Below are 26,613 nucleotides of genomic sequence, written 5' to 3'. Positions count from 1 at the left end.
ATTTCTGAATTTATAACTAAGTTTTTGGACTTTTTATCTCATAATACTGACTTTATAACTACAATGTGAGTTTTATCTCAAGAAATGCAATACATAGTCAACATTTTGACTTTGTAACTCAAAATTGCAACTTTTATCTCAGAATTATGACTTTATTTCTGGGAATTGTGGGTTTACATTAAGCAATTTTGACTTTGCAACTCACAATTTCTTGTTGTGTGTTGAAATTCATCAAATATTAGAATCAAGATTTTTTTGTTGGGTGAACCATACCTTTAAGGCCAAGTTTTTAAAGACATTCTGAGTGTTAACCCTATGGAAGCTAGTTTTTGCAACCGAATTGTTAAAAAAAAAGGTAATTGCAACTTTGTTCATCTTAGAATTGTGAGTTGCGAGTTAGATTTCTGAATTTATAACTTAGAATTGGGATTTATATCTCAGAATTCTGACTTCTAACATGGAAATGCGACTTTTATCTCAATAATTGCGATATATAGTCAACGTTCTGTCTTTGCAACTCAAAATTGCAACTTTTATCTCAGAATTCTGCCTTTATTTCCCAGAATTGTTGGTTTAAGTCACACAATTTTGACTTTACAACTCACAATTTCAAGTGTACATCTCACTATGCATATAAAAGAAGGTCAGAGTTGTGAGTTTGTGTCATGACATATGCAACTCTATGGAAAAAAGTCAGAATTCTGAGGAAAAAATCTCAATTCAATGGCGGAAATGGGCTTTTCACAGTAAACTCTAATTGCAGGGCATGTATGTTTTCTTATGGGTAAGTGTAGATGATTTCTAGACACATATAAATCTCCTCCAAGTGTTGTATAAGAGCAGACTTTACCAAAGCTTGATTATCTTTAAATCACATGGACTCCTCGTTTTCAGACATTTAGGCCAGCCTGTTCAATCCCCTTTAGAAACATCTGAAGCAGACATTACACGTGACTTACAAACATACAAAAACCCCTCCATTAATAGTTCTGAATCAGTGACCGCGATGTCTCAACTGGAGACCCACTGAAGACCACTACATGGGCACTAAATGAGCTCAACATATAAGGAATGAGTGCTGTACATATCACGTCATTTGTTTAATATCCTCAATTCAAACCTTCCGAGTGTTTTTAATCAGTCCAGACTAAAAAAAACGGTACTGGGCTGCCTTTAGCAACATCCAGAGTTAAGATAAATCTAAAAAAATAATAATAAAATGAGGTAAATTAAAACTTGGAGTGATTCAGCTGTAAAAACAGTTTCTGCTTTTCTCCACTGAAGGCTCATGGTGATTTCTTGGGTATTGAGTTTTCCTTATTTCACCTTTTTCTTCAGTTGTGTTGCATTACCGCATTGTGACCAGCAGAGGGAGGCGTTTCAGGTCCTATAATCTTCTAGTTGACAAGGAGGACGTCCTCATATGTGGTGGTTCTGCAGGGTTACACCAACAGACAAACAAAAAAAGTTTAGAGTCACTGTGAAACAGAAGGACTGATCTGATCTTCATCAGTAGTCTGTATTCAAAATCCATCCATATACTCTCATTCACTATTCCCTACACGAGTCCACTGATATAGTCTACGTAAGTGAATGAAAATGAGGGAGGGAAATCGAGGGGCTTTGTTTGTTGATAAATCCTTCAGACAGATTTTAAACTTCTTAGTGAAACACTGTGATAGTGATTTAACATATTGAGTGTGTCCTAAATCGCATACTTTCTTATTATATAGGACGCTAAAAATATTATGCGAATTTAGTAGTATGTCTGAATTCATAGTATTGGAAAAACAGTATGCAAAAAGTACCCGGATGTCCTACTACTTCTGGCAAGATTCTGATGTGCGCATCTGATGGACGCCATGCTATCCTATGATGCGTCTGTAATGAGTGATTTCTGACATGAGGAGGCATTTTCTTTGTTTGTGTGGTGACGCACCTGTCACAGCAGCAGAAGAAAGAGCACGGCGAGGTCTCGATTCCGCGGAACTTTCCAGAGCAGGGCGTGTCGGTGCACTCGGCGATGAACGCATGCAGGTCGGTGATATGAATGGGCTCCTGAGTTTGATGCTGAATGGAAATGACAGGGTATCACATTAACATAATCAAGGTGTTGAGATCATGTTACTCCACACTGATGACACTGCTGGAGTTAAGCATGGAAAAAACTGATACTCTACAAGCAAGTAAAAAACAAATAACAAACAAGCTCACTTAAAAAAAAATTATAACTTTCATTTGCACTTTGAAGAGAAACTAATAAAAAAAATAGAAAATACAAAAGTAACTGAAATGAATAAGATTCTATGGGGTCATAAAGTAAGAAATAAAAATTTTACTGGTTTTGATATGATATCATAACATAAAAACATCCTGTAAGAAACTAAAAACAGCTTATATTGAAGTCAATGTGCCACATGTTAAATGTATCCCTAATTACGCTGTATCGCTAATTACATAATATTAGCAAAACTGCCACCGCAGAAGAAATTCTGCTTAGGAATGAGAGGATAAACTTTCTTTTTAAGGAAGTTCCAGACCACAACAGTAAGAACTTGGTCTTTTGTTCACTTTACTTTACCACAGATTAATTTGCAAACAAGACACAGTTCGAAAGTCAGATGATACCTGTCAGTGTACTGGATCCTACAATAATGTGATGCAACGCAAGTGTGAGCAACTGTTTACCATTGCTTTAATCATTATATAGACTCACCGGCCACTTTATTAGGTACACCTTACTAGTACCGGGTTGGACCCCTTTTGCCTTCAGAACTGCCGTAGTCCTTCATGACAGATTCTGGAAATATTCTTCAGAGAATTTTGGTCCATATTGACATGATAGCATCATGCAGTTGCTGCAGATTTGTTAGCTGCACATCCATGATGTGAATCTCCTGTTCCATCACAGGTGCTTGATCTTGGATTGAGATCTGGTGACTTTGAAGGCCATTTGAGTACAGTAAACTCATTACCATGTTCAAAAAAAAACAGTCTGAGATGATTCACGCTTTATGACATGGTGCCTTATCCTGCTAGAAGTAGCCATAAGATGGGTAAACTGTGGTCATAAAGGGATGGACATGGTCAGCAACAATACCCAGGTAGGCTGTGGTGTTGACACAATGTTTAATTGGTACTAATGGGCCAAAAGTGTGCAAAGAAAATATCCCCCACACCATTACACCACCACCACCACCAGCAGCCTGAACCGTTGATACAAGGCAGGATGGATCCATGATTTCATGATGTTGACGCCAAATTCTGACCCTTCCATCTAAATGTTGCAACAGAAATCAATACTAATTAGACCAGGCAACATTTTCCCAATCTTCTATTGTCCAATTTAAGTGAGCCTGTGTGAATTGTAGCCTCAGTTTCCTGTTCTTAGCTGACAGGAATGGCACCCGGTGTGGTCTTCTGCTGCTGTAGCCCATCCGCCTCTAGGTTGGATGTGTTGTGTGTTCAGAAATGCTCTTCTGCATACTTCGGTTGTAACGAGTGGTTATCCGAGTTACTATTGCATTTCTATCAGCTGGAACTAGCCATTCTTCTCTGTCCTCTGGCATTTGCACCCACAGAACTGCCGCTCAGTGGATATTTTTTCTTCTTCAGACCATTCTCTGTAAACCCTAGAGATGGTAGTGCTTTAAAATCCCAGTTAATCAGCAGTTTCTGAAATACTCAGACCAGCACGTCTGGCACCAACAACCACGCCACTGTTCAAAGTCACTTAAATCACCTTTCCTCCCCATTCTGACGCTCGATTTGAACTGCAGCAGATCGTCTTGACCATGTCTACATGCCTAATGGCACTGAGTTGCTGCCATGTGAGTGGCTGATTAGAAATTTGTTAACGATCAGTTGAACAGGTGTACCTAATAAAGTGGCCAGTGAGTGTATGTACCTAATATCTACGCAGTATTAAATTAAAATCACAGCAGAATATTTGGAAAAAAAGGTAACACTGGTGTTAACTTCGAACTCTCAAAACAGTTTTAAATATGCAAACTATATGCCATTTATACCCGTGGGCATATTTAAAAATATATAAATTAGGAAGTTTTTTTAAAGGGTAAAATCTTGAGCACATTATAAATGGTCATCAGAAAACAGTACATCATAATTTGAAAAGTCAAATCACAACTTCTTTAAAATGAGTGTTGTTTGACATGTTTGTGCATGTGTGTGTTGAAAGAACATCGGGAACAAAAGCATGTTTTTCATTTCTAACTCTTCATCTGCCTCGTCGCTCACTCTTACCTTGATGGTCTCGTAAGCTCCGGTGATGAGAGCAATAAAGAGAGAGAGCACCATGTAAATGAACAGAGAGATGAACGTGTAAAGGTACACCTGCAAAACAACACAGCATCTTTACTGCACTGAATACCGTGGCATGTGTTGTCTCTGTGTGTGTGTTGTTGTTATGTTTCCATCCACATATTCAAACATTTCATGAAAAAATGCTTAAAGGTTCAGTAAAGTGCTTTGAAATGGAGATCTGCGTGGGACAACATTTTTAATCCCGCTCTACCCGACCGCTCCCGCGTATATTCAGCATTTGTTGTCCTGCTGCCCGCCCCGCCCCTTTTTCTATAACCACCGCGCCGTTCCCGCTAACTATCCAGCTATACAGAGTCCAGACAGCCAATAACACGCTGTCTGTAGAAACACACACACATAGACACACAGCACTAAGTGACATACAGACAGCATCACGCTCTCTCTCACACACACACACACACACACACACAAACACACACACACACACCAAGCTCTCTCATTCACACATATACATACGTGTGCTCGCTCGCTCGGGAGTCGAGAGCGATATTGTTAGACTGCCCACTCTGTTCAAATTACACCAGTTATTGACCACTGCCGCACTTTATTCGGAAAGACCTCTACTTGCAGGCCTCTACTTTGAAATGTGCCTTTTTTAATTGAATGTTTGATGTAATCTCAATTGAAAAAGGAAGGGAGAACGGGACAGTGTAGCTCCTCCCCTTTAAATAGCGTTTTGTTTTTATCACAGCTCCACCAGTGAGAGTGGTTGAGCATCAAATGGATAGCAAATGAAAGCGTCTTGATGGGGGGTTTCATCCTCTAAGTCACAAGTAATTTATATAGGAAAAAGGTCGACACTGGCTTCTTCTACCACAGAAAATTCAGTTTTTTGTTTGATATTTGGTGCCAGTTTATCAGGAAGAGACTATTTTGTTCTCTTTGACTCATTGGATGGAATTGATTCACAAATATTTTATGCGCATAAGTTGAATTCGCATCTTTGGATGGAAACATGCGTTTGTGTGTATGTCAGTGTGAGGGTGAAACTGACCTGACTGAAGACCCAGACCAGCATGCTGCTCTCCTGCATGCCACTGAACGTCACAAACATGTCATCTCCATTGATCAGAGAGAAAAGACACTCGGACACAGACGACAGAGAGCGGAACTGAGGAAACATACATTACAGAAACTATCAGCTGTAATATGGAGATTTCGCATCATTCATTTGCCTGTGTCAGATTCAGGCTTGTTATGTACCTTAACATGGTATGGTCCCAGCACAATCCAGCCACAGAAGCAATAACCGAGGTAGATCACCGCCACACAGCAACAGAACCGGATCACGTTAGGGAAAGCAGCTTGTAACGTCACAATAAGAATCTGAGAGAGGAAAACACCATTTAGTATGCAAATTCCATACATTCACATCAGATTTTAGCTGCATTTAGTGAGCGAATAAACTAGTGGCATGGTGGCTCAGTGGTTAGCACTGTCGCCTTACAGCAAGAAGGTGGCTGGTTCGAGTCCCGACTGGGTCAGTTGGCATTTCTGTGTGGAGTCTGCATGTTCTCCCCGTGTTGGTTGCCCAAAGACATGCGCTATAGGTGAATTCAATAAATTAAATTGGCTGTAGTGTATGAGTGTTTGTGTATGGGTGTTTCCCAGTACTGGGTTGCATATAGAAGGGCATCCGGTGCGTAAGACATATGCTGGAATAGTTGGTGGTTCATTTCACTGTGGCGACCCCTGATAAATAAGGAACTAAGCTGAAGAAAAATGATTGAATAAATAATAAAGCACTTAATCTGACCTTTTAACATTATAAACTCCATTTTTAACTTTGATATTTCCAAATGCAGGTGATGATATTAAATTATGAAATCACTCTGCTGAGATCTGAATGCATTACGTTTCTCTCTGGAATCAATTCGAAGCTTAGTTTTTAAACAGCAGGTGGCGCTCTAGGCTAGTTTTTAACATATCGTGTATTTCAGGGGTGTCCACACTCGGTCCTGGAGGGCCGGTGTCCTGGAGAGTTTAGCTCCAACCCTAATCAAACACACCTGAACAAGCTAATCAAGCTCCTACTAGGTATACTAGAAACGTCCAGGCAGGTGTGTTGAAGCAAGTTGGAGCTAATATCAGGAGGACATTGGCGCTCCAGGACTGACTTTGGACACCCCTGGTGTATATAGTCAAAGAACAAAGGCTTGAGTCATGTACCTTAAGTGGCCATAAATACATGATACACCTCAGCTTTTATCCCACAAGATTAATGCAAATACAATCTCCTTGCTTATCCATGTTGTGTAATGGGGTTGGGTAGTGTCCATTATTATTGGTGAAACTAACCCATATACTGCCAGGGAGTTAACCTATGTCGTATGAGGAGGAACTATGTGTTTCTGAAAACAAACTATTTAGAATTTTAAAGTTATAGACTTAATTCACTGACGCGTCTATTCCTGGAACTTCTGCTTACGTCAGCTCAGAGGTCAGCCAAGAAGATGTCTGAGGTTTACAATTTTAAAATTTGGCCGTCCGAAATCGCATACTTCCTTACTATATAGTATGTTAACAACAGTATGCGAGCCAAGTAGTGTGTCCAAAATTGCAGTATTCATAGTATGCGAGCAGTACCCAAATGACTTACTACTTCTTGAAGTGAATTATGAAGTGTGCATATGATGGATGCTATGGATATGCTGATGGATATCCCATAATGTACAGCGAGAGATTTCCTGAATGAGGGTGAAGTGGCACAACCGATTCGGATAGGTCACGTGATCATGACAAATGGCGAATATAGTACGTCCAAACTCCATTCATACTACTCACATTCATACTATACAGACTTTTCTAACTACTTTTCTGACGCTTGTGTAGTAAATTGAAATGTAGTACATACTTGACTAGTAGGCAATTTCAGACGCAGCCTTTGATTTTTTTGTTACAAGACATTAATGGATCTAAAATCCACTTATTAAACATTAGCTGCGTCCAAAATCGCATACTTATGCACTATTCTACGCTATTTTGCAATAAAAAATAGTGTAAGTAGTGTGTTCACACTAAAAACTCTAAAAATAATGAGTGGACTTTAATTACCCGGATGATGCACTCATTCAGCCGGTAAAATAAAGTGTGGAATGATGGACACTTCACGCACTCAACAACTGCAGGTTTGCTCATGTAGTGGAAGGGGCGGAGCTATTGGGCGCACATGTTGAATAACTTTATTTTGGATGGTGAAAGCAAAATTCTCCTACAAGACTGATTATAGCGGCACCCGATGGTGAATGCGGTTATACTCACGGCAGGTATTATTTGATAGTTTGGTCATTTATTTCACTGATTTGGCAAACGTCATCTGGGAAACTTTCCTCTTGGTAAAAAAAAAACAGTGTTCCATTTGGGATGACACTACATACAGTACATATACTATACTGTTTAGTGTCTAAGTGCATAAGCACATAGTGCATGAGTGCATAGTGCGCCATTTGAGACGCAGCTATTCTATCTGCTGCATCATGACATATGCATATGGCTAAATTCGGAACCTCCATCATATTGCTTTGCCATTCCAGATGACTTTATTAATAAGTTATTTGAGTCTTTGCAGAGATGTCTGGATGCAGTCCTCCCAGCTCATGGGAGTCATACTCAATATTAACTCTTTTTTTTCCTCTGCAGCATGACTTTATATTCTATACTGTACATTATTTCTGTTAAGTGACAAGACTTTTGTCTAAGCAAAGTCAGACCTTACTGTCCAAATTAAATCATTAAAAATCAAGGCATGATCATATTTATTTTGGTAAAATAAGCGTAATCTAGAGGCCTTTGTCTTTTTTATAAGCCACTTCTAATACAAAATGAATAACTAGAAGTCAAGCTATTATTTGTTGTTCCTAAAACTTGGACAGACAACAAGACTTTTGTCAGGTAGTGTAAATGTGAGGTGCATGTACTCTACTGTTTACATGTTTTTTTTTTTTTTTGTGTCTCTTACATTGTACTTTTGAAAGAAGGTGAGGTAGCGAATAACTCCAACCCAGACCAACAGCGTGGAAGTGCCCAAGAGGATGCCGCACTCATCATAGGACGACAGATTCTGAGGGATGAAACATGAAATATTAGTGGCTCTTTGTTCATCACCAAATACATAAAGGTAAAGATATTTAATCTCCTTAAAAATAGACTGACCTTCAGCTCAATGCCGATCTTAATAATAGAGCCTGTGATGGTGAGCAAGTCGCTAATGATCAGCAGAATATACCACCCGTTGATAAACTCCATTCGGTCTCCCCAACACACATGCCGCTTCAGAGAGGTCTTAAAGTACTTTACAAACTCCTGAAGAGAAAGATGTGAAGGGGAATGGGTTTACTGTGTAATCATAGATATACAGTTGAAGTCAGAATTATTACACCTCCAGAATTATTAGCCCTCCTGTTTATTTTTTTCCCAAATTTCTGTTTAACGAAGAGAAGATTTTTTTCAACACATTTCTAAACATAATAGTTTCTAATAGCTGATTTATTTTCTTTTTGTCATAATGACAGTAAATAATATTTGACTAGATACTTTTAACTTTTACTTTTAACAATGGTTTATTCTGTAGACTATCAAAAATAAATATTGCTTAAGGGGGCTAATAATATTGACCCTAAAATGTTTTTGAAAAATTTAAAACTGCTTTCATTCTTGCCGAAATAAAACAAATAAGACTTTCTCCAGAAGAAAAAATATTACAGGAAATACTGTGAAAAAGTCCTTGCTCTGTTAAACATTATTTGGGGAATATACGAAAAAGGAACAAAAAATTCAGAGCTAATAATTTTGACGTTGACTATATTGCAATGTATTTGTCGTATATATATATATATATATATACAGTTGAAGTCAGAATTATTAGCCCCGTTTTGATTTTTTTTCTTCTTTTTTAAATATTTCCCAAATGAAGTTTGACAGAGCAAGGAAATTTTCACAGTGTGTCTGATAATATTTTTTCTTCTAGAAAAAGTCTTATTTGTTTTATTTTGGCTAGAATAAAAGCAGTTTTGAATTTTTTAAAAAGTATTTTTGGGACAAAATTATTAGCCCCTTTAAGCTAGTTTTTTTTTCGAGAGTCTACAGAACAAACCATCGTTTTACAATAACTTGGCTAATTACCCTAACCTGCCTAGTTCACCTTATTAACCTAGTTAAGCCTTTAAATGTCACTTTAAATGTATAGAAGTGTCTTGAAAAATATCCAGTCTAATATTATTTACTGTCATCATGACAAAGATAAAATAAATCAGTTATTAGAAATTGTTTTTTAAAACTTTTATGCTTAGAAATGTGCTGAAACAATCTGCCCTCCATTAAACAGAAATTGGGGAAAAAAATAAACAGCAGCACTAATAATTCAGGGGGGCTAATAATTCTGACTTCAACTGTATATATATATATATATATATATATATATATATATATATATATATATATATATATATATATATATATATATCAGTTTCTTACATTTTGAAGAATGATTCCTCTGATGATAGATCGACCGCAGAGAAGCAGAGAGAAAACACAAACCAATGCCACGGCCAGATCAAACAACACACGAGCATTACTATCAGCTGCACATAGAAGAAACACAAACATATATGATTATCAACATTACAAATATGACCAGCTTAATCGGAGAAGCGAAGTAGAAACTGTATTTGAGTCTTACGGTGTCCGGAAACACTTGGGTCTCTGCATTCCTTAATGGAGGCCTTATTATCAAGACTGATCCTTACTTTACCACTATGGGCCTTGTTATCCAGCAGAATCTGAGCACAAATGGGAACAAATTTATAATTAACAAAAGTTGAATTATAAAAATCCTGTATCACCAGGCAAAAACCTCACCGCACGTCACTGTATTACAGTATATTGATATTTGAATTATGTTATTTATCGTTTTACCTGCATTAAAAATGTTATGCTCTAGTAAACTGATTTTGTTTAGATGTACATTTGTATTGTGTAAAACTATCATATCAAATGCAAACTCACTGTGATTAAAAAAGTGTAACAGTCGGGAATTTCATTGTGTATGATGGTCTGAAGATTTATAGCCTTCAACTGGAACTGTATAGTGACGTTAATCAGCCTGGAAGAAGATACGACAACATGCGATCATTGGAGAATTCGATTTTAATAATGCTATTCTCAAACTACGAAGACAGTCCAGTTTCACTTACTTGTGAAACTTGAGGGTGAAGTTCCTGTAATCACGGCCCGTACCTGCTGCAGTGGGAGTGGATAAAGGGTTCACTCCAATACAGTCTACAGAGAGGAAGAGAGACAAGAGAAACAACCAAATGCAGCAGCTTCAGGGACCGACAGGGTCATCTGGAGACAGCTCTGGTCACCAGCAACACTATTTTTGCATGACATGAGAAAGTGATTCTTGTGGTAAATGCAATAACAGAGAACTGCAAGAAACAACAATGTGAAAATAAGAAGAAGTGACCAAATCTTTCTTTTATCATCCTAAACTTGAAACTGAACTAAAAACGAATATAGTATAACTGTAGTAAAGAAATATTTTTGAAAGATTGATTATTCGATCCTCTACCTGCATACACTTATCGGCCACTTTATTAGGTACACCTCATTAGTACTGAGTTGGACCCCCTATTACCTTCAGAACTGCCTTAATCCTTCGTGGCATAGATTCAACAAGGTACTGGAAATATTCCTCAGAGATCTTGGTCCATATTAACATAATAGCATCACGCAGTGGCTGCAGATTTGTCTGCACATCCAAGATGCGAATCTCCCAAATCATCCCAAAGGTGCTCTATTGGATTGAGTTCTGGTGACTGTGGAGACCATTTGAGTACAATGAACTCATTGTCATGTTCAAAAAACTAGTTTGAGATGATTCATGCTTTGACATGGTGCATTATCGTGCTGGAAGTAGCAATCAGAAGACGGGTACACTGTGGGTACACAAAACTTAGGTAGGCTGTGGCATTGACACAATGCTCAACAGGTACTAATGGGCCTAAAGTATGACAAGAAAAGATCCCCCACACCATTAAACCACCACCACCAGCCTGATCCATTGATACAAGACAGGTTAAATCCAGGATTTCCTGTTGTTGACATCAAATTCTGACCCTACTATCTGAATGATGCAGCAGAAATCGAGACTCATCAGACGAGACGACGTTTTTCCAATTTTCTATTGTCCAATTTTAGTGAGTCTGTTCGAATTGTAGCCCTTAGTTTCCTGCTCTTAGCTGACAGGGGTAGCGCCCGGTGTGGTCTTCTGTTGCTGTTAATCCATCTGCCTCAAGGTTGGCTGTGTTGTGTGTTGCTCTTCTGCATACCTCGATTGTAACGAGTGGTTATTTGAGTTACTGTTGCCTTTCTACCTGCTGGAACCAGTCTGGCCATTCTCCTCTGACATCAACAAGGCATTTGCACCCACAGAACTCCATTCTCTGGAAGACCATTCTCTGTATACCCTAAAGATGGTTGTGCGTGAAAATCCCAGTAGATCAGCAGCTTCTAAAATACTCAGTCTAGTTCGTCTGGCAGCAACAACCATGCCATGTTCAAAGTCACTTAAATCACCTTTCTTCCCCATTCTGATGCTCAGTTTTAACTGCATCAGATCGTCTTGACCATGCCTACACACCTAAATGCAGTTTGCTGCCGTGAGATTGGCCAATTAGAAATTTGCGTAAACAAGCAGTTGGTTAGGTGTACCTAATAAAGTGGCCAGTGAGTGTACAATTATGGCTATAAATGATCTGCCACCTGCAATATCCATAAATGTGATATTGCCTACTAGCCGGGAATGCCTACAAAGACGAACAGCGGCAAGCTCAAATTTCCACAGAAATCCACCAGTGGCACTCAAATTAGAAAACACTGCTACAAGCTTTTCATTGTGCTGAGATAAGAGGACTGAACATTGATGGTTACACACTTGCTTAAAATTAGATTTTGGATAATTGATTTCCAACCAAAAATAAAGTTACAGACTGCAGACTGAAATATCTGGTCTGGTTAAAACATGAACTGAAATGAAACGAGGTCTGTCACCTGTGACCACCAGCGGGTCGATGATGAAGGTGTCGTTAGCCGGGTCGATCCTGCCTTTTTTGTAATACTGCTGACACAGAGACAGCGCGCTGCCGTTCACACCAACACCATACACATACGCATACTGGCCTACTGTCGTGTCTGCCAAAGACAGATACTGGAAGACAAGCCAAAAGCAACTGTGTCATATAAAGCATCACAAAAACAAACATGACCAAACTCCAGCTCGGAAACACAGTCGCTATGGCTGAACTATATATCTTTGTCTCAATAAATATATATATATATATATATATATATATATATATATATATATATATATATATATATATATATATATATATATATATATATATAAACTATATTTATATAACAACCATTCTTTGTATTATGACCACACTGTACTCATACATCATACACTACTGAGCAATTCCAGCATTATGGACATGACATTTGCAGTAAAATCTCAAAACATAAATTCACATAGAAAGTATTTGTCAAACTCATATTGAAATGTCTGTTTTTATTTTCCAAAACTACTAAACCCAGTATTATGGGATCAGAAAAACATTAATCTGTAAACATTTTTTATGTATTTAAATGAGGAAAACAAATGTTAAGAGTCTATAACACACTTGGTAGAAATACATTGAAAGATTTTTACAGTGCTGTGAATTACAGGCCTACTCAAAAAAAAAAAAAAAGAAAACGTATACCAATATCACTCTATGAAAAGTGAAAAGCGAAGCATATGATTATAAGCTCAGCAAAATGAGACATTACCTGTTCAACTGCGTAAAACATATGATCATAAACATCACTCTGTGTGTAAACAGCGAGTGCGTCATCTGAATCGGCATAGTCTTTGAGAAAGAGGTGTTTAAATGACGCAGTGTTTTCCTCCTTGAACATCACCGCCATCTCATTACTTAAGCCAAAGAGTACCAGCTAGAGATAATGAGAAAACAAACAATCTTAAAAACGGTGTTCAGTATACACCTGAAAAATTATGAAAAACAGCATCATTTATAGAATGACAACCAAACTTTCTTGTTTAGGTCATTTTGGACTGTATAGAGCACATTTTGGTGACCAAAATTAAAGTTGTCTTATTTGATTATACAGTTCAAATAGAAAAGGTATATTAGTGTGTGTGTGTGTGTGTATGTGTGTGTGTGTGTGTGTGTGTGTGTGTGTGTATGTGTGTGTGTGTGTAATTGTATGAAATTTATAAGAATAAATAATAAGCAGCTTATACACTACCTGACAAAAGTCTTGTCGCCTGTCCAAGTTTTAGGAACAACAAATAATACCTTGACTTCTAGTTGATCATTTGGTATCAGAAGTGGCTTATATGAAAGACAAAGGCCTCTAGATTACGCTTATTTTTACCAAAATAAAATATGATCATGCCTTGATTTTTAATGATTTAATTAGGGCAGTAAGGTCTGACTTTGCTTAGACAAAAGGGTCCCACTTTATATTAAGTGGTCTTAACTAGTATGTACTTACACAGGAACTAATAATTTGTTACAATGTACTTATTGTGTAAATACATGTATTTACTGTGTACTTATGCTTGATTAAATACATGTATGTAATTACATCTGTAACTACATTTGTAAATACACTGTTGATCATCCCTTACACCTTAACCCACCGTTAAACCTACCCATACCACCAAACCTGTCCCTAACCCAACCTCTATCCCAACTCAAAAGCACCACGTGTTCACAAATACATTATAAACACAGTAAGTACATTGTATTTATTTTATTGATGCAAGTACATAGTAGTTAAGGACACTTAATATAAAGTGGGACCGACAAAAGTCTTGTCACTTAATAGAAATAATGTACAGTATAGAAAATAAAGTCATGCTGTGCATGCAGTGGAAACAAAATTAATATTGTGTATGTCTTCCATGAGCTTAGAGAACTGCATCCAAACATCTCTGCTGTGACTCAAATCACTTGTTAATAAAGTCATCTGGAATGGCAAAGAAAGTGTTCTTGCAGGACTCCCAGAATTCATCAAGATTCTTTGAATTCATCTTCAATGCCTCCTCTTCTTACCCCAGACATGCTCAATAATGTTCAAATCTGGTGACTGGGCTGGCCAATCCTTGAGCACCTTGACCTTCTTTGCTTTCAGGAACTCTGATGTGGAGGCAAAAGTATGAGGAGCGCTATCATGCTGGAGAATTTGCCCTCTGCTGTGGTTTGTAATGTAATGGGTAGCACAAATGTCTTGATTCCTCAGGCTATTGATGTTGCCATCCACTCTGCAGATCTCTCGCACGCCCCTATACTGAATGTAACTCCAAACCATGATTTTTTCTTCACCAAACTTGACTGACTTCTGTGAGAATGTTGGGTCCATGCGGGTTCCAATAGATCTTCTGCAGTATTTGTGATGATTGGGGTGCAGTTCAGCAGATCATTCATCTGAAAAATTTACCTTCTGCCACTTTTCCAAATGATTAGGATCAACTGGGATCGACGACAAGACTTTGGTCAGGTAGTGTATATAACCACTAGATTTTTAATTTTTTTAAATGATCTTTAAAAAAAAAAAAACATACCAAAAATATGATGTTATGACTGTTTTATGAAATGAAAACAAGTTTTTAAGGTGTAAACAACAGATTTGTGCTTATTAGTCAATGAAGCAAACCAAAGGTTACTTCTGATGGACTCTCAGTAGTGGACGTCAAACAGGTTAAAGAATAATTTTGTGGTAAAACTGAGTGTTTTTAATAATCATTTGATTACTTTGAGTATACAAGCTTCGTCGTACTTGCTTAGTGGTTAGCACTGTCACCTCACAGCAAGAAGGTCGATGGTTTAAGTCCCAGTTGGCATTTCTGTGTGGAGTTTGCATGTTCTCCCTGTGTTCGTGTGGGTTTCCTCTGGGGTGCTTTGGTTTCCTCCACATGACATGCACTATAGGTGAATTGGATTATCTAAATTGGCCGTAGTGTATGAGTGTGTGTGTGAATGCAAAAGTGTATGGGTGTTTCCCAGTAATGGGTTGCAGCTGTAAGAGCAAGCGCTGCATAAAGCATATACCGGATCGGCGGGTCATTACGCTGTGGTGAACCCAGATAAATAAGAGACTAAGTGGAAGGAAAATGAATAAATCAGGGACAGAAAGTCCAAGAATGTTTAAATACCTGTGCAGTGACTATAACAATCTTCAGTATTTGCAGAATCAGCTTGAAAGGCTTTCGGCCTTTGGCTTGGTATTTCTCACAGGGGCTCATAAAGAAGTATTTTAATTTCCTGCGCAACTCTTCCTCTTCTGGGTCAGCACCAATCCAGCCATCTGTTACTGGGGTCGGCCTGGGCTTGCTATACTCATCCATGCAGTCATTTGAACCATAGTGAGCTACCGGATACAGCAGCCTATCCTCCTCTGAAAGAAAGAAAGACAGAGAGACGGATAGTACCAGAGGGATCAATTACAAAAGAAATCGTCTTTTTGCTTTAAACAACTGATGCACATTCCCTTACATTCTACTGTTCAAGAGTCTGATGCGTTTTAACTTCAGGTACAGTACTGTGCAACAGTTAAATCTGTTGTTTTACTGATCAGCAAACTTGTTCCTGGAGGGCCGGTGTCCTGCAGATTTTAGCTCCAACCCTAATCAAACACACCTGAACAAGCTAATTAAGATCTTACTAGGTATACTCGAAACACCCAGGCAGGTGCGTTGAGGCAAGTTAGTGCTAAACCCTGCAGGGCACCGGCCCTCTAGGACCAAGATTGGTGGCCCCTGGTATAATGGATAGATGTGACCCTTTACCACAAGTGTAATTTTTGTAAAATTGAGATTTATACAGGGTAAATAAATAATATTTCAGTTGATGGTTTGTTAGGATAGCAGTTAGGTTAGAGTTTAAATTATTTTGGTTTACTTGTTTAAGGCATGAAAGACAATGTTGAAGAGATGCTGTTTGTCCTGGTTTGAGCTGCATTTCTACTGGTGTTGTAAGCAATATTGTCTGAATTGATGGAATTGTGAATATTGAAAATACAGATGAACTTTAGTGGTAATAGTTTTCATTTTCAGCATCATAGGGATCTGCTAATTGCAGTGAAATCTTATTTGGAGAAATAAAACAGCTGATCAAACACAGGCAGTCATGAAATGGCCTTCACAGAGTCCAGACCTGAATATTAAAGAGGCTGTATGAGATCACTTGGACATAAAAAGAAAGATGCACTCTAAACCTAAAGAAGAACTCTGGAAAGGGCTAAAAGAAGCCTGATTTTATACAGCACATCATTTCAGAAAATGTCAGGACAATTAGAACAAAACAGAAATGCAAGGGAAGCCACGTTAAACATAGACTTTTGCTTGAAGAGGAGATGTACCAACATGCAATCTGATGTACCAACAGAACCAGGTGGTAATTCACACCGCAGCGTCTGATTCTGCGACTATATTAGATTTCACAACTGAAAGCTGATTCAAATGAATAAACTCAAATTGATTGGCTCAAAACTTTATCATATGTCTCAACACAAGTGACACGCAATGCTGAAAAAGGCTTTCCTACAGTTACCAGATGGATGACGGGGAGTTTTACAACATGAGTCAGCTAGAAAGTGAAAGGGGAACACAACGGTCCTAAAATAACAAATGCCACAGATGAATTTCATACAGAAAGTAAGCTAAAACAATGAAGCACATTGATGAAATTTACAGAACTTCATCATGTCACAGGGCACACGGCTAATCTCAATGCTTCACTTTGTATTATGGTCGAGTCATGTGAAAGGGCCTTACGGCTGGTTAGCTTGTCAAGGCCTTCAAAAGTACTTCGGGGTGGCTAGTTTGTGAATAAATGCTGGATTATCTACATGTGTGGCCTCAAACTGCATATCAAATGTGGTTCGTCTTTATTTTCAACAATGAAAAATGGACATCTTTCAAATCACAAAGTATGTTGTTCTGTAAACACAGCTAAAAATGATAGTTTGTGTCTTCATTTTCTTCCTTACAACATATTGTTAAAAAGCACTGACTAAACACTTTCCAAAAGCAATTTACGAAATTACAGGAAATGTGACTTTTGGAAGCGGTGGCTAAACTGTAAACATGCTTTTCTTGTGCAATTCTGTGAGTTTCTGTGTTCTACAGTTTCTCTGTAAACCATTTTTCATTGGTTATTAGTCATATGTTATTTATTCAATAGCCTTAGTGACCAGTTATCACAGTGACCCAGACTACATACAGACAACGAGCGGGCGAGATTATGGAGGTATATTATTGAGCAGAAAATCTATAAGCTAAAAAAGTCTAGTTGATTTGTTGGAGGGGAAATAATCGGCAATATCTCTGATAAATATTGTGTGTGCAAATTAAATCTTGATGAAATGGTTTGCTGTGCTTTCTTGTAGGGCTGTATAATTACGCTTAAATGACGTGGTTACATCATGTCAAAGTGATGATAATGTAATTATTTTTTTGATATGATTTTATTAATATCAATCATTTATGATATTATAAAACTCTATTTGTCTTTATTTAACAACACACTTTACATGCCAATTTGCACATAACAGCTGCACATATAACAATGTATATAGTAATATAGCTCTATATACACTTGTCTATTTGTATATTTGCATTCACTACTTGCTTTTTTATATATTTATCATCTGTTTTTTGTCCAGTCTCTGTAATTCTGTTGCACTGTAGAAGCTCTGTCACAAAAACAAATTCCTCATATGTGCGAACATACCTGGCAATAAAGCTCTTTCTGATTCTGATTTCTCTTAAATGTATAGTGCACCCAAACATGAAATGAAACTCGCACTATTTATTGTAGTTTTAAACTTTATGAGAATCTTTCAAACACTGTATAAAAAAATTCTTGCTGCTTTAAAATTTTGAGTTGAATCAAACTAACTTTAGTCATCTCAATTTACAGCAATTAGATTAGATTAGATTAAAAATATGAAGTTAAACTTAGTATAACTTTTAAAAAAGTTGAAATCTAATTAACTTAACATTAAACATAGAATTATTTGTTGTCTTGACTTTTTGTCATTTATTTTTTACAGTAAAGGAAAGAATACAAAAGAATATTTAGTAAAATCCAGGTTTTGAGATCCTTCGACTTCCATAGCGTTTCAATACATTACCAAGCATGTCAATGAGTACAAGCTACCATCATTGTTCAAAATATCTTCCTTTGTGTTCAACAGAGAACCTCAAACAGGTGTCAAACCAGTAAAGAGTAAGTAAACACTAGCAACGTTTACATTTTTGGGTTACCTATCCCTTTAAGGGAAATAAGTATTACTCGTATTGCATTAATTCACAGTGAAATTTAAAATAAATATTTAAGAAAAGAATACTCTTAAACATGTTGTGTTTATCTAATTCATACTGATTAATTGTACTGTACAGAATTACATATCAGCATAAGTAACAGAATTATAGTGGAACACTATTTTTCATTCCTCATTAATGACACACACCCTGTAAAAAATGCTGGGTTCTACACAACTGAATGGTGTTGGGAAAACAAAAAGGAATTAAGTTAATTTATTAGTTTTTACAAATTTAAGTTAGTTAAACATAAAATTAAAAAGTTGTCCCACCAAAAAAAAAAAAAAAGAGGAATTGTGTTGTTTCTATTCATGTTAAAGAAAGTAGTTTGAACAAACAGCAAAAGTCATTCTTTGGGTGCATGATTTACAATCCAAACTGACAGCACCTAATCTAGACAAACGAAAGTAAAAAAAACAAAAGACCAAGCTTAGTGTGTCTGCCAGTCAAACATGATTTATGACAGAAGCCTGTTTGGGCTGACTAATGAGAAACTAACATGCATTACATAGACAAAAAAGTACACACTGACAGACTTAATGTTTCTCTAATTTCTAAACTCCTGTAATGTCCACTTTGAGCAATAACCATGCTGGCGTGATTTATTTGATGTCTAAAATTTTTATTATTATTTAAATATAATATTTTTATTCTGACCTTAAAGCAACACAGAGCAATACAAAAAGAAACAACAGCTATAAAGACAGAAAAGAATATGCAAAATAAAAAGAAAAAAGAAAAAGACAAGAGACAAAAAAAAAAGATTTTAAAACCTTTGTTACATCAGTTCCTCTAGTTTTATACATACTGTAGGATGGTTAACATTGTTACACATACAATTGAAGTCACATACATTTTTTAAATTTTTTTTCTCTTTTTAAAAGTATTTCCCAAATGATGTTTAACAGAGCAAGTTTTCTTTTTTCACAGTGTTTGCTATATTATTTTTTCTGGAAATTGTCTCGTTTGTTTTATTTAAGCTAGAATGAAAGCAGTTTTTAATTTGCGGTGGCGCAAGTGGCGCAGTAGGTAGTGCTGTCACCTCACAGAAAGAAGGTTGTTGGGTCGCTGGTTTGAACCTCGGCTCAGTTGGCGTGTCTGTGTGGAGTTTGCATATTCTCCCCGTGTTCGCGTGGGTTTCCTCCGGGTGCTCCGGTTTCCCCCACAGTCCAAAGACATGCGGTACAGGTGAATTGGGTAGGCTAAATTGTCCGTAGTGTATGAGTGTATGTGTGTGTGGATGTTTCCCAGAGATGGGTTGCGGCTGGAAGGGCATCAGCTGCGTAAAAACGTGCTGGATAAGTTGGCGGTTCATTCCGCTGTGACGACCCTGGATTAATAAAGGGACTAAGCCGACAAGAAAATGAATGAATGAATGAAGTGAGTTTTTAAAATTATTATGTTTATAAATGTGCTGAAAGAATCTTCTCTTTATTAATCAGAAATTGGTGGAAAAAATAAACAGGGGGGCTAATAATTCTGACTTCAACTGTATATTTCTAGGCCAGTGGGAGCAGGCAATTTAGTGATCTTGCAAACAATGACAGGGTCATCATACCTTTGAACTGTTATCTTTGACAATTGACAGAAAATTAAAAAAGGGTTTCCAGGTGGCTTCAAAGCCAGCAATGCTATCAGCAAGATTGCGTCCAAGTGTCTCTGAATGCAAAGTGCTGGAGAGTACAGGAAGTCGGATTTTAAAAAGTGGTTTTGATGCCTTTTTTCCATAGACAATGAATCATTTTTAGCCATGACAATCCGTTGGCTGAACCTATAAGTCAGACCAACCAAAAAGAGCGATTGCTGGATCAGGGGAGAGGTCACAAGAATAAGCCTGAGAGAAGAATCTGAACATTTTGCTCCAAAATTAATCAAATTTTGGGCATGAGCAAAAAGATGTAATTATTATTATTATTGTTGTTGTTTGTTTGTTTAAGACTGGTTACAACTTTCAGTAACATAAAAAAATGTTCAGTTTCTTAAACAGACAAATCATTTTGCTTTTTAAGACCTTAGTATATCATAAGGATTGTAACAAAAAAAATAGGGAAAAAAATAGTCCCCAGCTTGGTAACTAGGTAACAGTGTGTAATACCATTGTACCTGCTGCAGCCATGATACGCCAACAAAGTCCCTTGATTATAACATCAGAATGAGAGAATAGTTCCTATACTCATCGGCCAAGTAAACCGCAACTTATAATATTCCTTCAGTCTTAGTACACAATGTTACTACAGAGACAAAAGTCAAGCTTTAATAGGAAAATTATCTATTCATTTTTATTTGAGTGCGATGCTAATGGTCTAATTCGATTTAATGACTTTTGCTGAGCTAAGCTAAAAGTGCTCTTGCCAGACCCGTAGATTGGCTGAATGGATAAAAAAAATGGTGACTGATTAACTCTGGATGACTTGTAAAATAAACCTGGAGTTAATCTAATAAAGTAGTTTACAATACAGTGCAAAAGTTAGTAGCTCAAATTTATATGTTAGGAAAAAATATATTTATTTATTTATTATTTTTTTAAAAGAGCAAAAATCAAAAGAAACAAAAAATATATAAAATGTTACATTTTTTTGTTTGTTTTTTTCAATATTTTGCTTGAATTTAATTGTATTATCTTTCGATTTCTAAAGATGATTGGTGACTAAAATAATATTTTAATGAATATATCTGTTTAATAAATCTGTTTAATAAATCTGTTTTGTTTAAATGCACCAAAATATGATGCTCATTCACTGAGCAATGAATAAAAATATTCATTTTCAAAATGGGGTGTACTCAATTGTGCTGAGCACTGTATATCTAACTCCCCACCTGCATGAATGACTATGATTAAGCAAGAATGAAGAGAGTATTTACGAGAGGAACAACTGGCTCATTTACTCTCCAATCAAAACCATCACTGCTCATCTGGCAGCAGATCTGTGTCCCTGTCTGTCTGTCCGTCAAAACGGAGTTCCTGGAATTCTGCCAGTGATAAAGTCAATCAAACGGCAGAAAATAAGCTGAAAAATCTCATCTGTCCTGCTTTACAGGAAGCCATGTTTTCTGAGCACAGACACACATTAGCTCCTCACACGCTCCTGCTGTCACTGAAAGTCAAGGCTATGACAATCAGCGACTCAAGATTGCCATATCGCAAATGGCATCAGGGTTTGTTCTCTGGATAGGAAACACATGGACCATGCAGAGGTACCCACATGTAGAACTAAATCAAATAACAGATCTTTAAGTGAAGAGGGCGACACAGTTATGACGTGAAATATTATGCAGAAATCCTAGAGGTGCACTAAACATTTCTGAAACTAAAATCTGCCGCATATGAAACAGAAGACTTTTGGTTAAGCAGAAATATTTGGATGACGGCAATTTTTGGTTAAAACAGGTGTTTAAAAAACACTTCTGCAATGGTGAATTGACTTTATCAGTATCTGTTTTATAAATAAGACATTAAAGAATAGACAAATAGACTTTTCAGCCATGTAGACTACGTTCAATGATTTGTGAAAAAAAATAAGTCAATTAACTAGAGTTAACTCTATTGGCATAACTGCTTTTGCACTTTATATTTTGGATGTAATAACACAAAATAAATTGTATTTAATTCTGGCTTCAGTGAAAACTGCTATTGGGTACATCACTGTTAAAACATTAATTATGCAATTTTCTCTAATTTTCTGCCTTAGAAAATGTTCACAGAAGGCATTTTGCATTGACAAAAAAGATTCAGTGCAGTGGATTGCAATAGACAAGGCCGGTATGAGATTGTGACGTTATGATAACGATATGCTCAAATCACAGTTTCACGGTATCATGATTACAGCTCTAAAATATACTCTTTTTAAATGCAGACCAGCTCAGTGGGTAGCACAATCGCCTCACAGCAAGAAGTTTGCATGTTCTCTTCATGTTGGCCAGGGTTTCCTCCGGGTGCTCCAGTTTCCCCACAAGTCTAAAGACATACAGTATAGGTGAATTGGGAAGACTAAATTGTCCGTAGTGAATGTGTGTGAATGAGTGTGTATGGATGTTTCCCAGTGATGGTGCGGCTGGAAGGGCATCCACTGCGTAAAACATATGCTGGATAAGTTGGCGGTTCATTCAGACTAATAAAGGGACTGAGCCGAAAAGAAAATGAATGAATGAATAAATGCAGGCCGGTAGCCAGGGGGGTTCAGGTGGTTCGAAAGACCCACCCCTCCTACAGAAAAAGTCCAGAATTTGGCCCCTATATGAGCTCATGTGTCCCATTTCTGACAATATGCCACCATAAATTTTGATAATAATCGATAGAAGGCTTTAAGACATATTTAATTATTAATTATTATTGAACCGAACAAATTGTGACTGAGGAAATGAACTGGCCAGTTTGTTATTTGCCTATAGGCTGCAGTTTTTCATTTAAAACAAGATTTAACTTTTTTTTTTGTTTGTTTTTTTTTGGCATGATGGATGATAAAAAATTAGCATAATTTTTATTTATTTATTTTTTAAAATATATTTTATATATTATGTATGTATTTCTTTGTTTAAAAATGCCATGTCAGCAACCAAGGCTATTTGTATGGCAAGAACATTTCAATAATAAATATACAATAAAAAAAACAACAAACAAATAAATACTTAAATTAAATAAGATTTTTAGTGTTCATAGATGATAAGAATTCCAAATTTTTTCCTGGTGTCACTTTGCTAAAAATGTCCTTAAAAGAGTTCATTTAAAAAAAAAATGTCTACCGGAATCATTAAAAGCAGGACAGCCCAGTAAAATATGTTTTACATTAAGGGGAGTTGTGCAGTACAAACATTGAGTGGGGTCCTCATCTTTAAGCAAAAAGGCAAGGGTAAATCTGGTAAAAACAATTGAATATTTGTAATCTTATTGCATAATTTATAAAACTGTAATAACGTAATGCACATTTGTAAACAAACAAATGTTTGCAAACATAAAATAGTGTGGTAAAACACTTATTTTTTATTGTATCAAATATTTTTGTTGCATCAAAAAGTGTGGTAATGATCACCATTTAACAAGCTGGTCAAGCTAAAATTTGTGCTAAAAACGTCACTAAAATACAGTATTTGAACATTTGAACATTTCATAATTTAATAGAAAAATAAGGCGAGTAACTGCAAAAAGGTCCACTTGTTGAGGAAAAAAAGACCCCTTTTAATAGGCTCTCCCCTTTTAATAGGCCTGAAACGTCTGGATAAAAAACAAAAACTTTGTCCCCATTGAACACAATATATTCTATTTTAAGAAACATTTATAATATGGAACAATAGCTATTGATGTGAAGAGTCTTTTTTTCTGGAGATACTATTGCCCTAAATAAAAACTAAATAAAATAGTCACAAAAAAAAAAACATGTAAAAAATGTACATATACCACAGGAACGGTATAACAGAAAATTCTGGTGGTTTTAAAACCTTGACTTTTCCAAACCTTCATTTATCATGAGCGCTACACTGAAATGTTGGTGTCCGCAGAACACTGCAAAGACACAAATGCAACACACAAGCAAGTAAATATGAAACAAATATTAAATAGCAGCACATTAGAATGAAAGAAGGCATTCTGTAAGGCATTATGCATCTCCTGAAAACAAAATGTAGGTTAAACCTGCTCTGCTTATTTAGTGTTTTTGTGGTCATGTGTTCGGATTCCAGTAAACTTTATGACCCCATAAACACAACATCATTTCTCTGTATGGAACTATAGGAATACGGTCAATAGGAAACAAACGAGGAAGGAAAAAAACAAAAACAAGCAGAAAATATGTCCATACAGCAATCTATCTGAACTCATGATGTCCAACTAAAGCATCCGAACAGCAAAACCTTATAACAAACACCAAAAAGGGCTGTTTGGCAACATCACTTACAAGACGTGTCCACTTTTAGGGGACAGTTCATCCAAAATTTTTTATTTACTCACTATTTAAATTGAAGTAAAGTTAGTTTAAGATTTACATATTTGTTCATTTTAATGCTCCCTTTACCGTTAACCATGCTAATTTGAATATTCGGCCTGAAATTGTATGCAAGTATGACTTCTAAAGACCATTAGCACCATTTAACTCAGTGTAAACAATGATTTACTTTGATACTCATTGACTGCTAACATGATTTCCCTATTTAGAATTTGCAAATATTTTTCTGAAATTATATTATTGAGAAATCTGAATGTGCAAGTATACAACTTTAACTCAATACTACTTACTCTCGCACTCAAGTGGATCCAAACTTCTAGTACTTTCCTTCTGTCATACACAAATGAAGATTTTATGATGAAAGCCCAAACCCTGTAACTATTGACACTCATATTATTTAATTTTCCTGTTATGGAAGTCAATGGTTACAGATTTTTGTTTATCTTCAAAGTATCTTCATTTGTGTTCAACAGAAGAAAGAAACTCAGAAAGGTTTGAAACAAGGTTAGGATGAGTAAATTATGACAGAGTATTCAAATCTGCATGAACCATCTCTTTAACATTAAGACTGAGCAGACACAAACGATTAAAAACCCAAACAAATCTGCACATTATGGAGGACATGTCCGGTTTAATGTCAGTTAAACACTGACCGTAAGCGAAAAAGACTTTCAAAAGTAACCACACAGTGAACACATGATATTACACTGACTTTGTTGCAGCTTCAATTACATGAATCATTAACATTGAGCAAACAAAAACAGACTTTTTTTACCTCAAGAACTATACAATACCGTTACTGCATTTGGATAAATACACACCCTGAATAAAAACTTTACTGTAAATATTTGATTTTAGAGGGATTGAGACTAAAACAAGAGGATTTTTTTCAGCTCTCGTGACTCATGATAATCATAACTCTGAGTTTTTTCATTCATGCTATAATCTCACGTTAAGTCTGTGCATAAGCAGGGTTTCTGCAGGTTTCACCAAGTTAAATTTAAGACTTTAAAGTCATTATTAAGACCATTATGAATGAAATTTAAGGATTTGTTTTTAAAAAATATATATTTAATAATACAATAAAAATTTTTATTTGGAATATTTTTATTAATCTTCAAATATATTCATTCACAAATACTTTTACCCTTCCCAAGAATAGAACAAAACACAGCTTTCAATTACTTCAGTCTACAATAATAATCATTTAATAATATTTTTTTTAGGTCAGGTCAGTATCCTTAGCAGTAACTAAATGGAGAACATGCAAATGTTACTGCAAGGAAAGAAATTAAATGCAATTTTTAAATAAAAAGTTGAAGTTTTATTGAGATGGATTGGTGACTGCATGGGTGTTAATGGCCAGATTGGGAACAAATAATTATTAAGACCTGTTCAAAAAGATTTAAGATCTACAACACAATATTTCAGTAGATTTACGACTTTTTAAAGCCTAAAATTTAGCTTTTGAGATTTAAGACATTTTAAGACTTTTTAAGACCCGCAAACACCCTGATAACACAGCCATTCCTTACACATACACAATACACATAATACTAAATTCCACAAACATATGCTGTATTATAGATCCATTATTGCTATCTAATAACAGTTTGTCGATGCACTTGTTACAAGCAGCATATAGTTATTAATAACCGTCATGTGGCGAGCATTGTAATGTTGATAACTCACCGGAGGAAATATGATCAAGCTTATTGGGGTCCACTGCGGCCATGTCAGCGATTTAAAATAACGTGCAGAAGCTCTCGGCATTAAAATCCTAGTTTTATTCACAACACGATGGAACCTGCGTGTATCCGACAGGCTGTTTGCCCCTCTGTGATCAATTGGCGAGCTCCGCTCCGGTTTCTGCCTGTTTACCAGCGCGAGCTGCGAGCGCAGCGCTGAACTTCCGGTGACTGAGGTCATGTGACAACA

The 26,613-nt window shown here is 36.4% G+C and overlaps 1 protein-coding gene across 1 annotated transcript; it reads right to left on the bottom strand.

Moving 5' to 3' along the window:
* Positions 1-1,044: 1,044 nt before the first annotated feature.
* mcoln1a (mucolipin TRP cation channel 1a) lies at positions 1,045-26,613 on the bottom strand. The gene is made up of 15 exons (NM_001328165.1): positions 26,368-26,613; positions 15,569-15,810; positions 13,177-13,341; positions 12,394-12,550; positions 10,536-10,620; positions 10,348-10,444; positions 10,022-10,121; positions 9,817-9,923; positions 8,497-8,646; positions 8,303-8,404; positions 5,548-5,670; positions 5,339-5,455; positions 4,264-4,353; positions 1,940-2,070; positions 1,045-1,434 (listed from the first exon to the last, which is right to left on the bottom strand). The coding sequence occupies exons 1-15, from the start codon at positions 26,408-26,410 to the stop codon at positions 1,398-1,400; spliced, it is 1,746 nt and encodes a 581-aa protein (NP_001315094.1). The 5' UTR covers positions 26,411-26,613; the 3' UTR covers positions 1,045-1,397.

Source organism: Danio rerio, chromosome 1 (assembly GCF_049306965.1).
Source record: "Danio rerio strain Tuebingen ecotype United States chromosome 1, GRCz12tu, whole genome shotgun sequence".
Taxonomy (NCBI): domain Eukaryota; kingdom Metazoa; phylum Chordata; class Actinopteri; order Cypriniformes; family Danionidae; genus Danio; species Danio rerio.
The sequence above is the reverse complement of the archived record's forward strand: the minus strand, read 5'-3'. Positions and strand labels throughout refer to the sequence as shown.

Bases quoted from the DNA above. Each gene is read 5' to 3' on its own strand.
- mcoln1a (NM_001328165.1), bottom strand. From the start codon at position 26,410: ATGGCCGCAGTGGACCCCAATAAGCTTGATCATATTTCCTCCG. The intron at 10,445-10,535 runs GTAAGTGAAACT...ATCTTCTTCCAG, and splicing joins TTCACCCTCAAGTTTCACAA to GCTGATTAACGTCACTATAC. The intron at 10,122-10,347 runs GTGAGTTTGCAT...ATTTGTGCTCAG, and splicing joins GTTACACTTTTTTAATCACA to ATTCTGCTGGATAACAAGGC.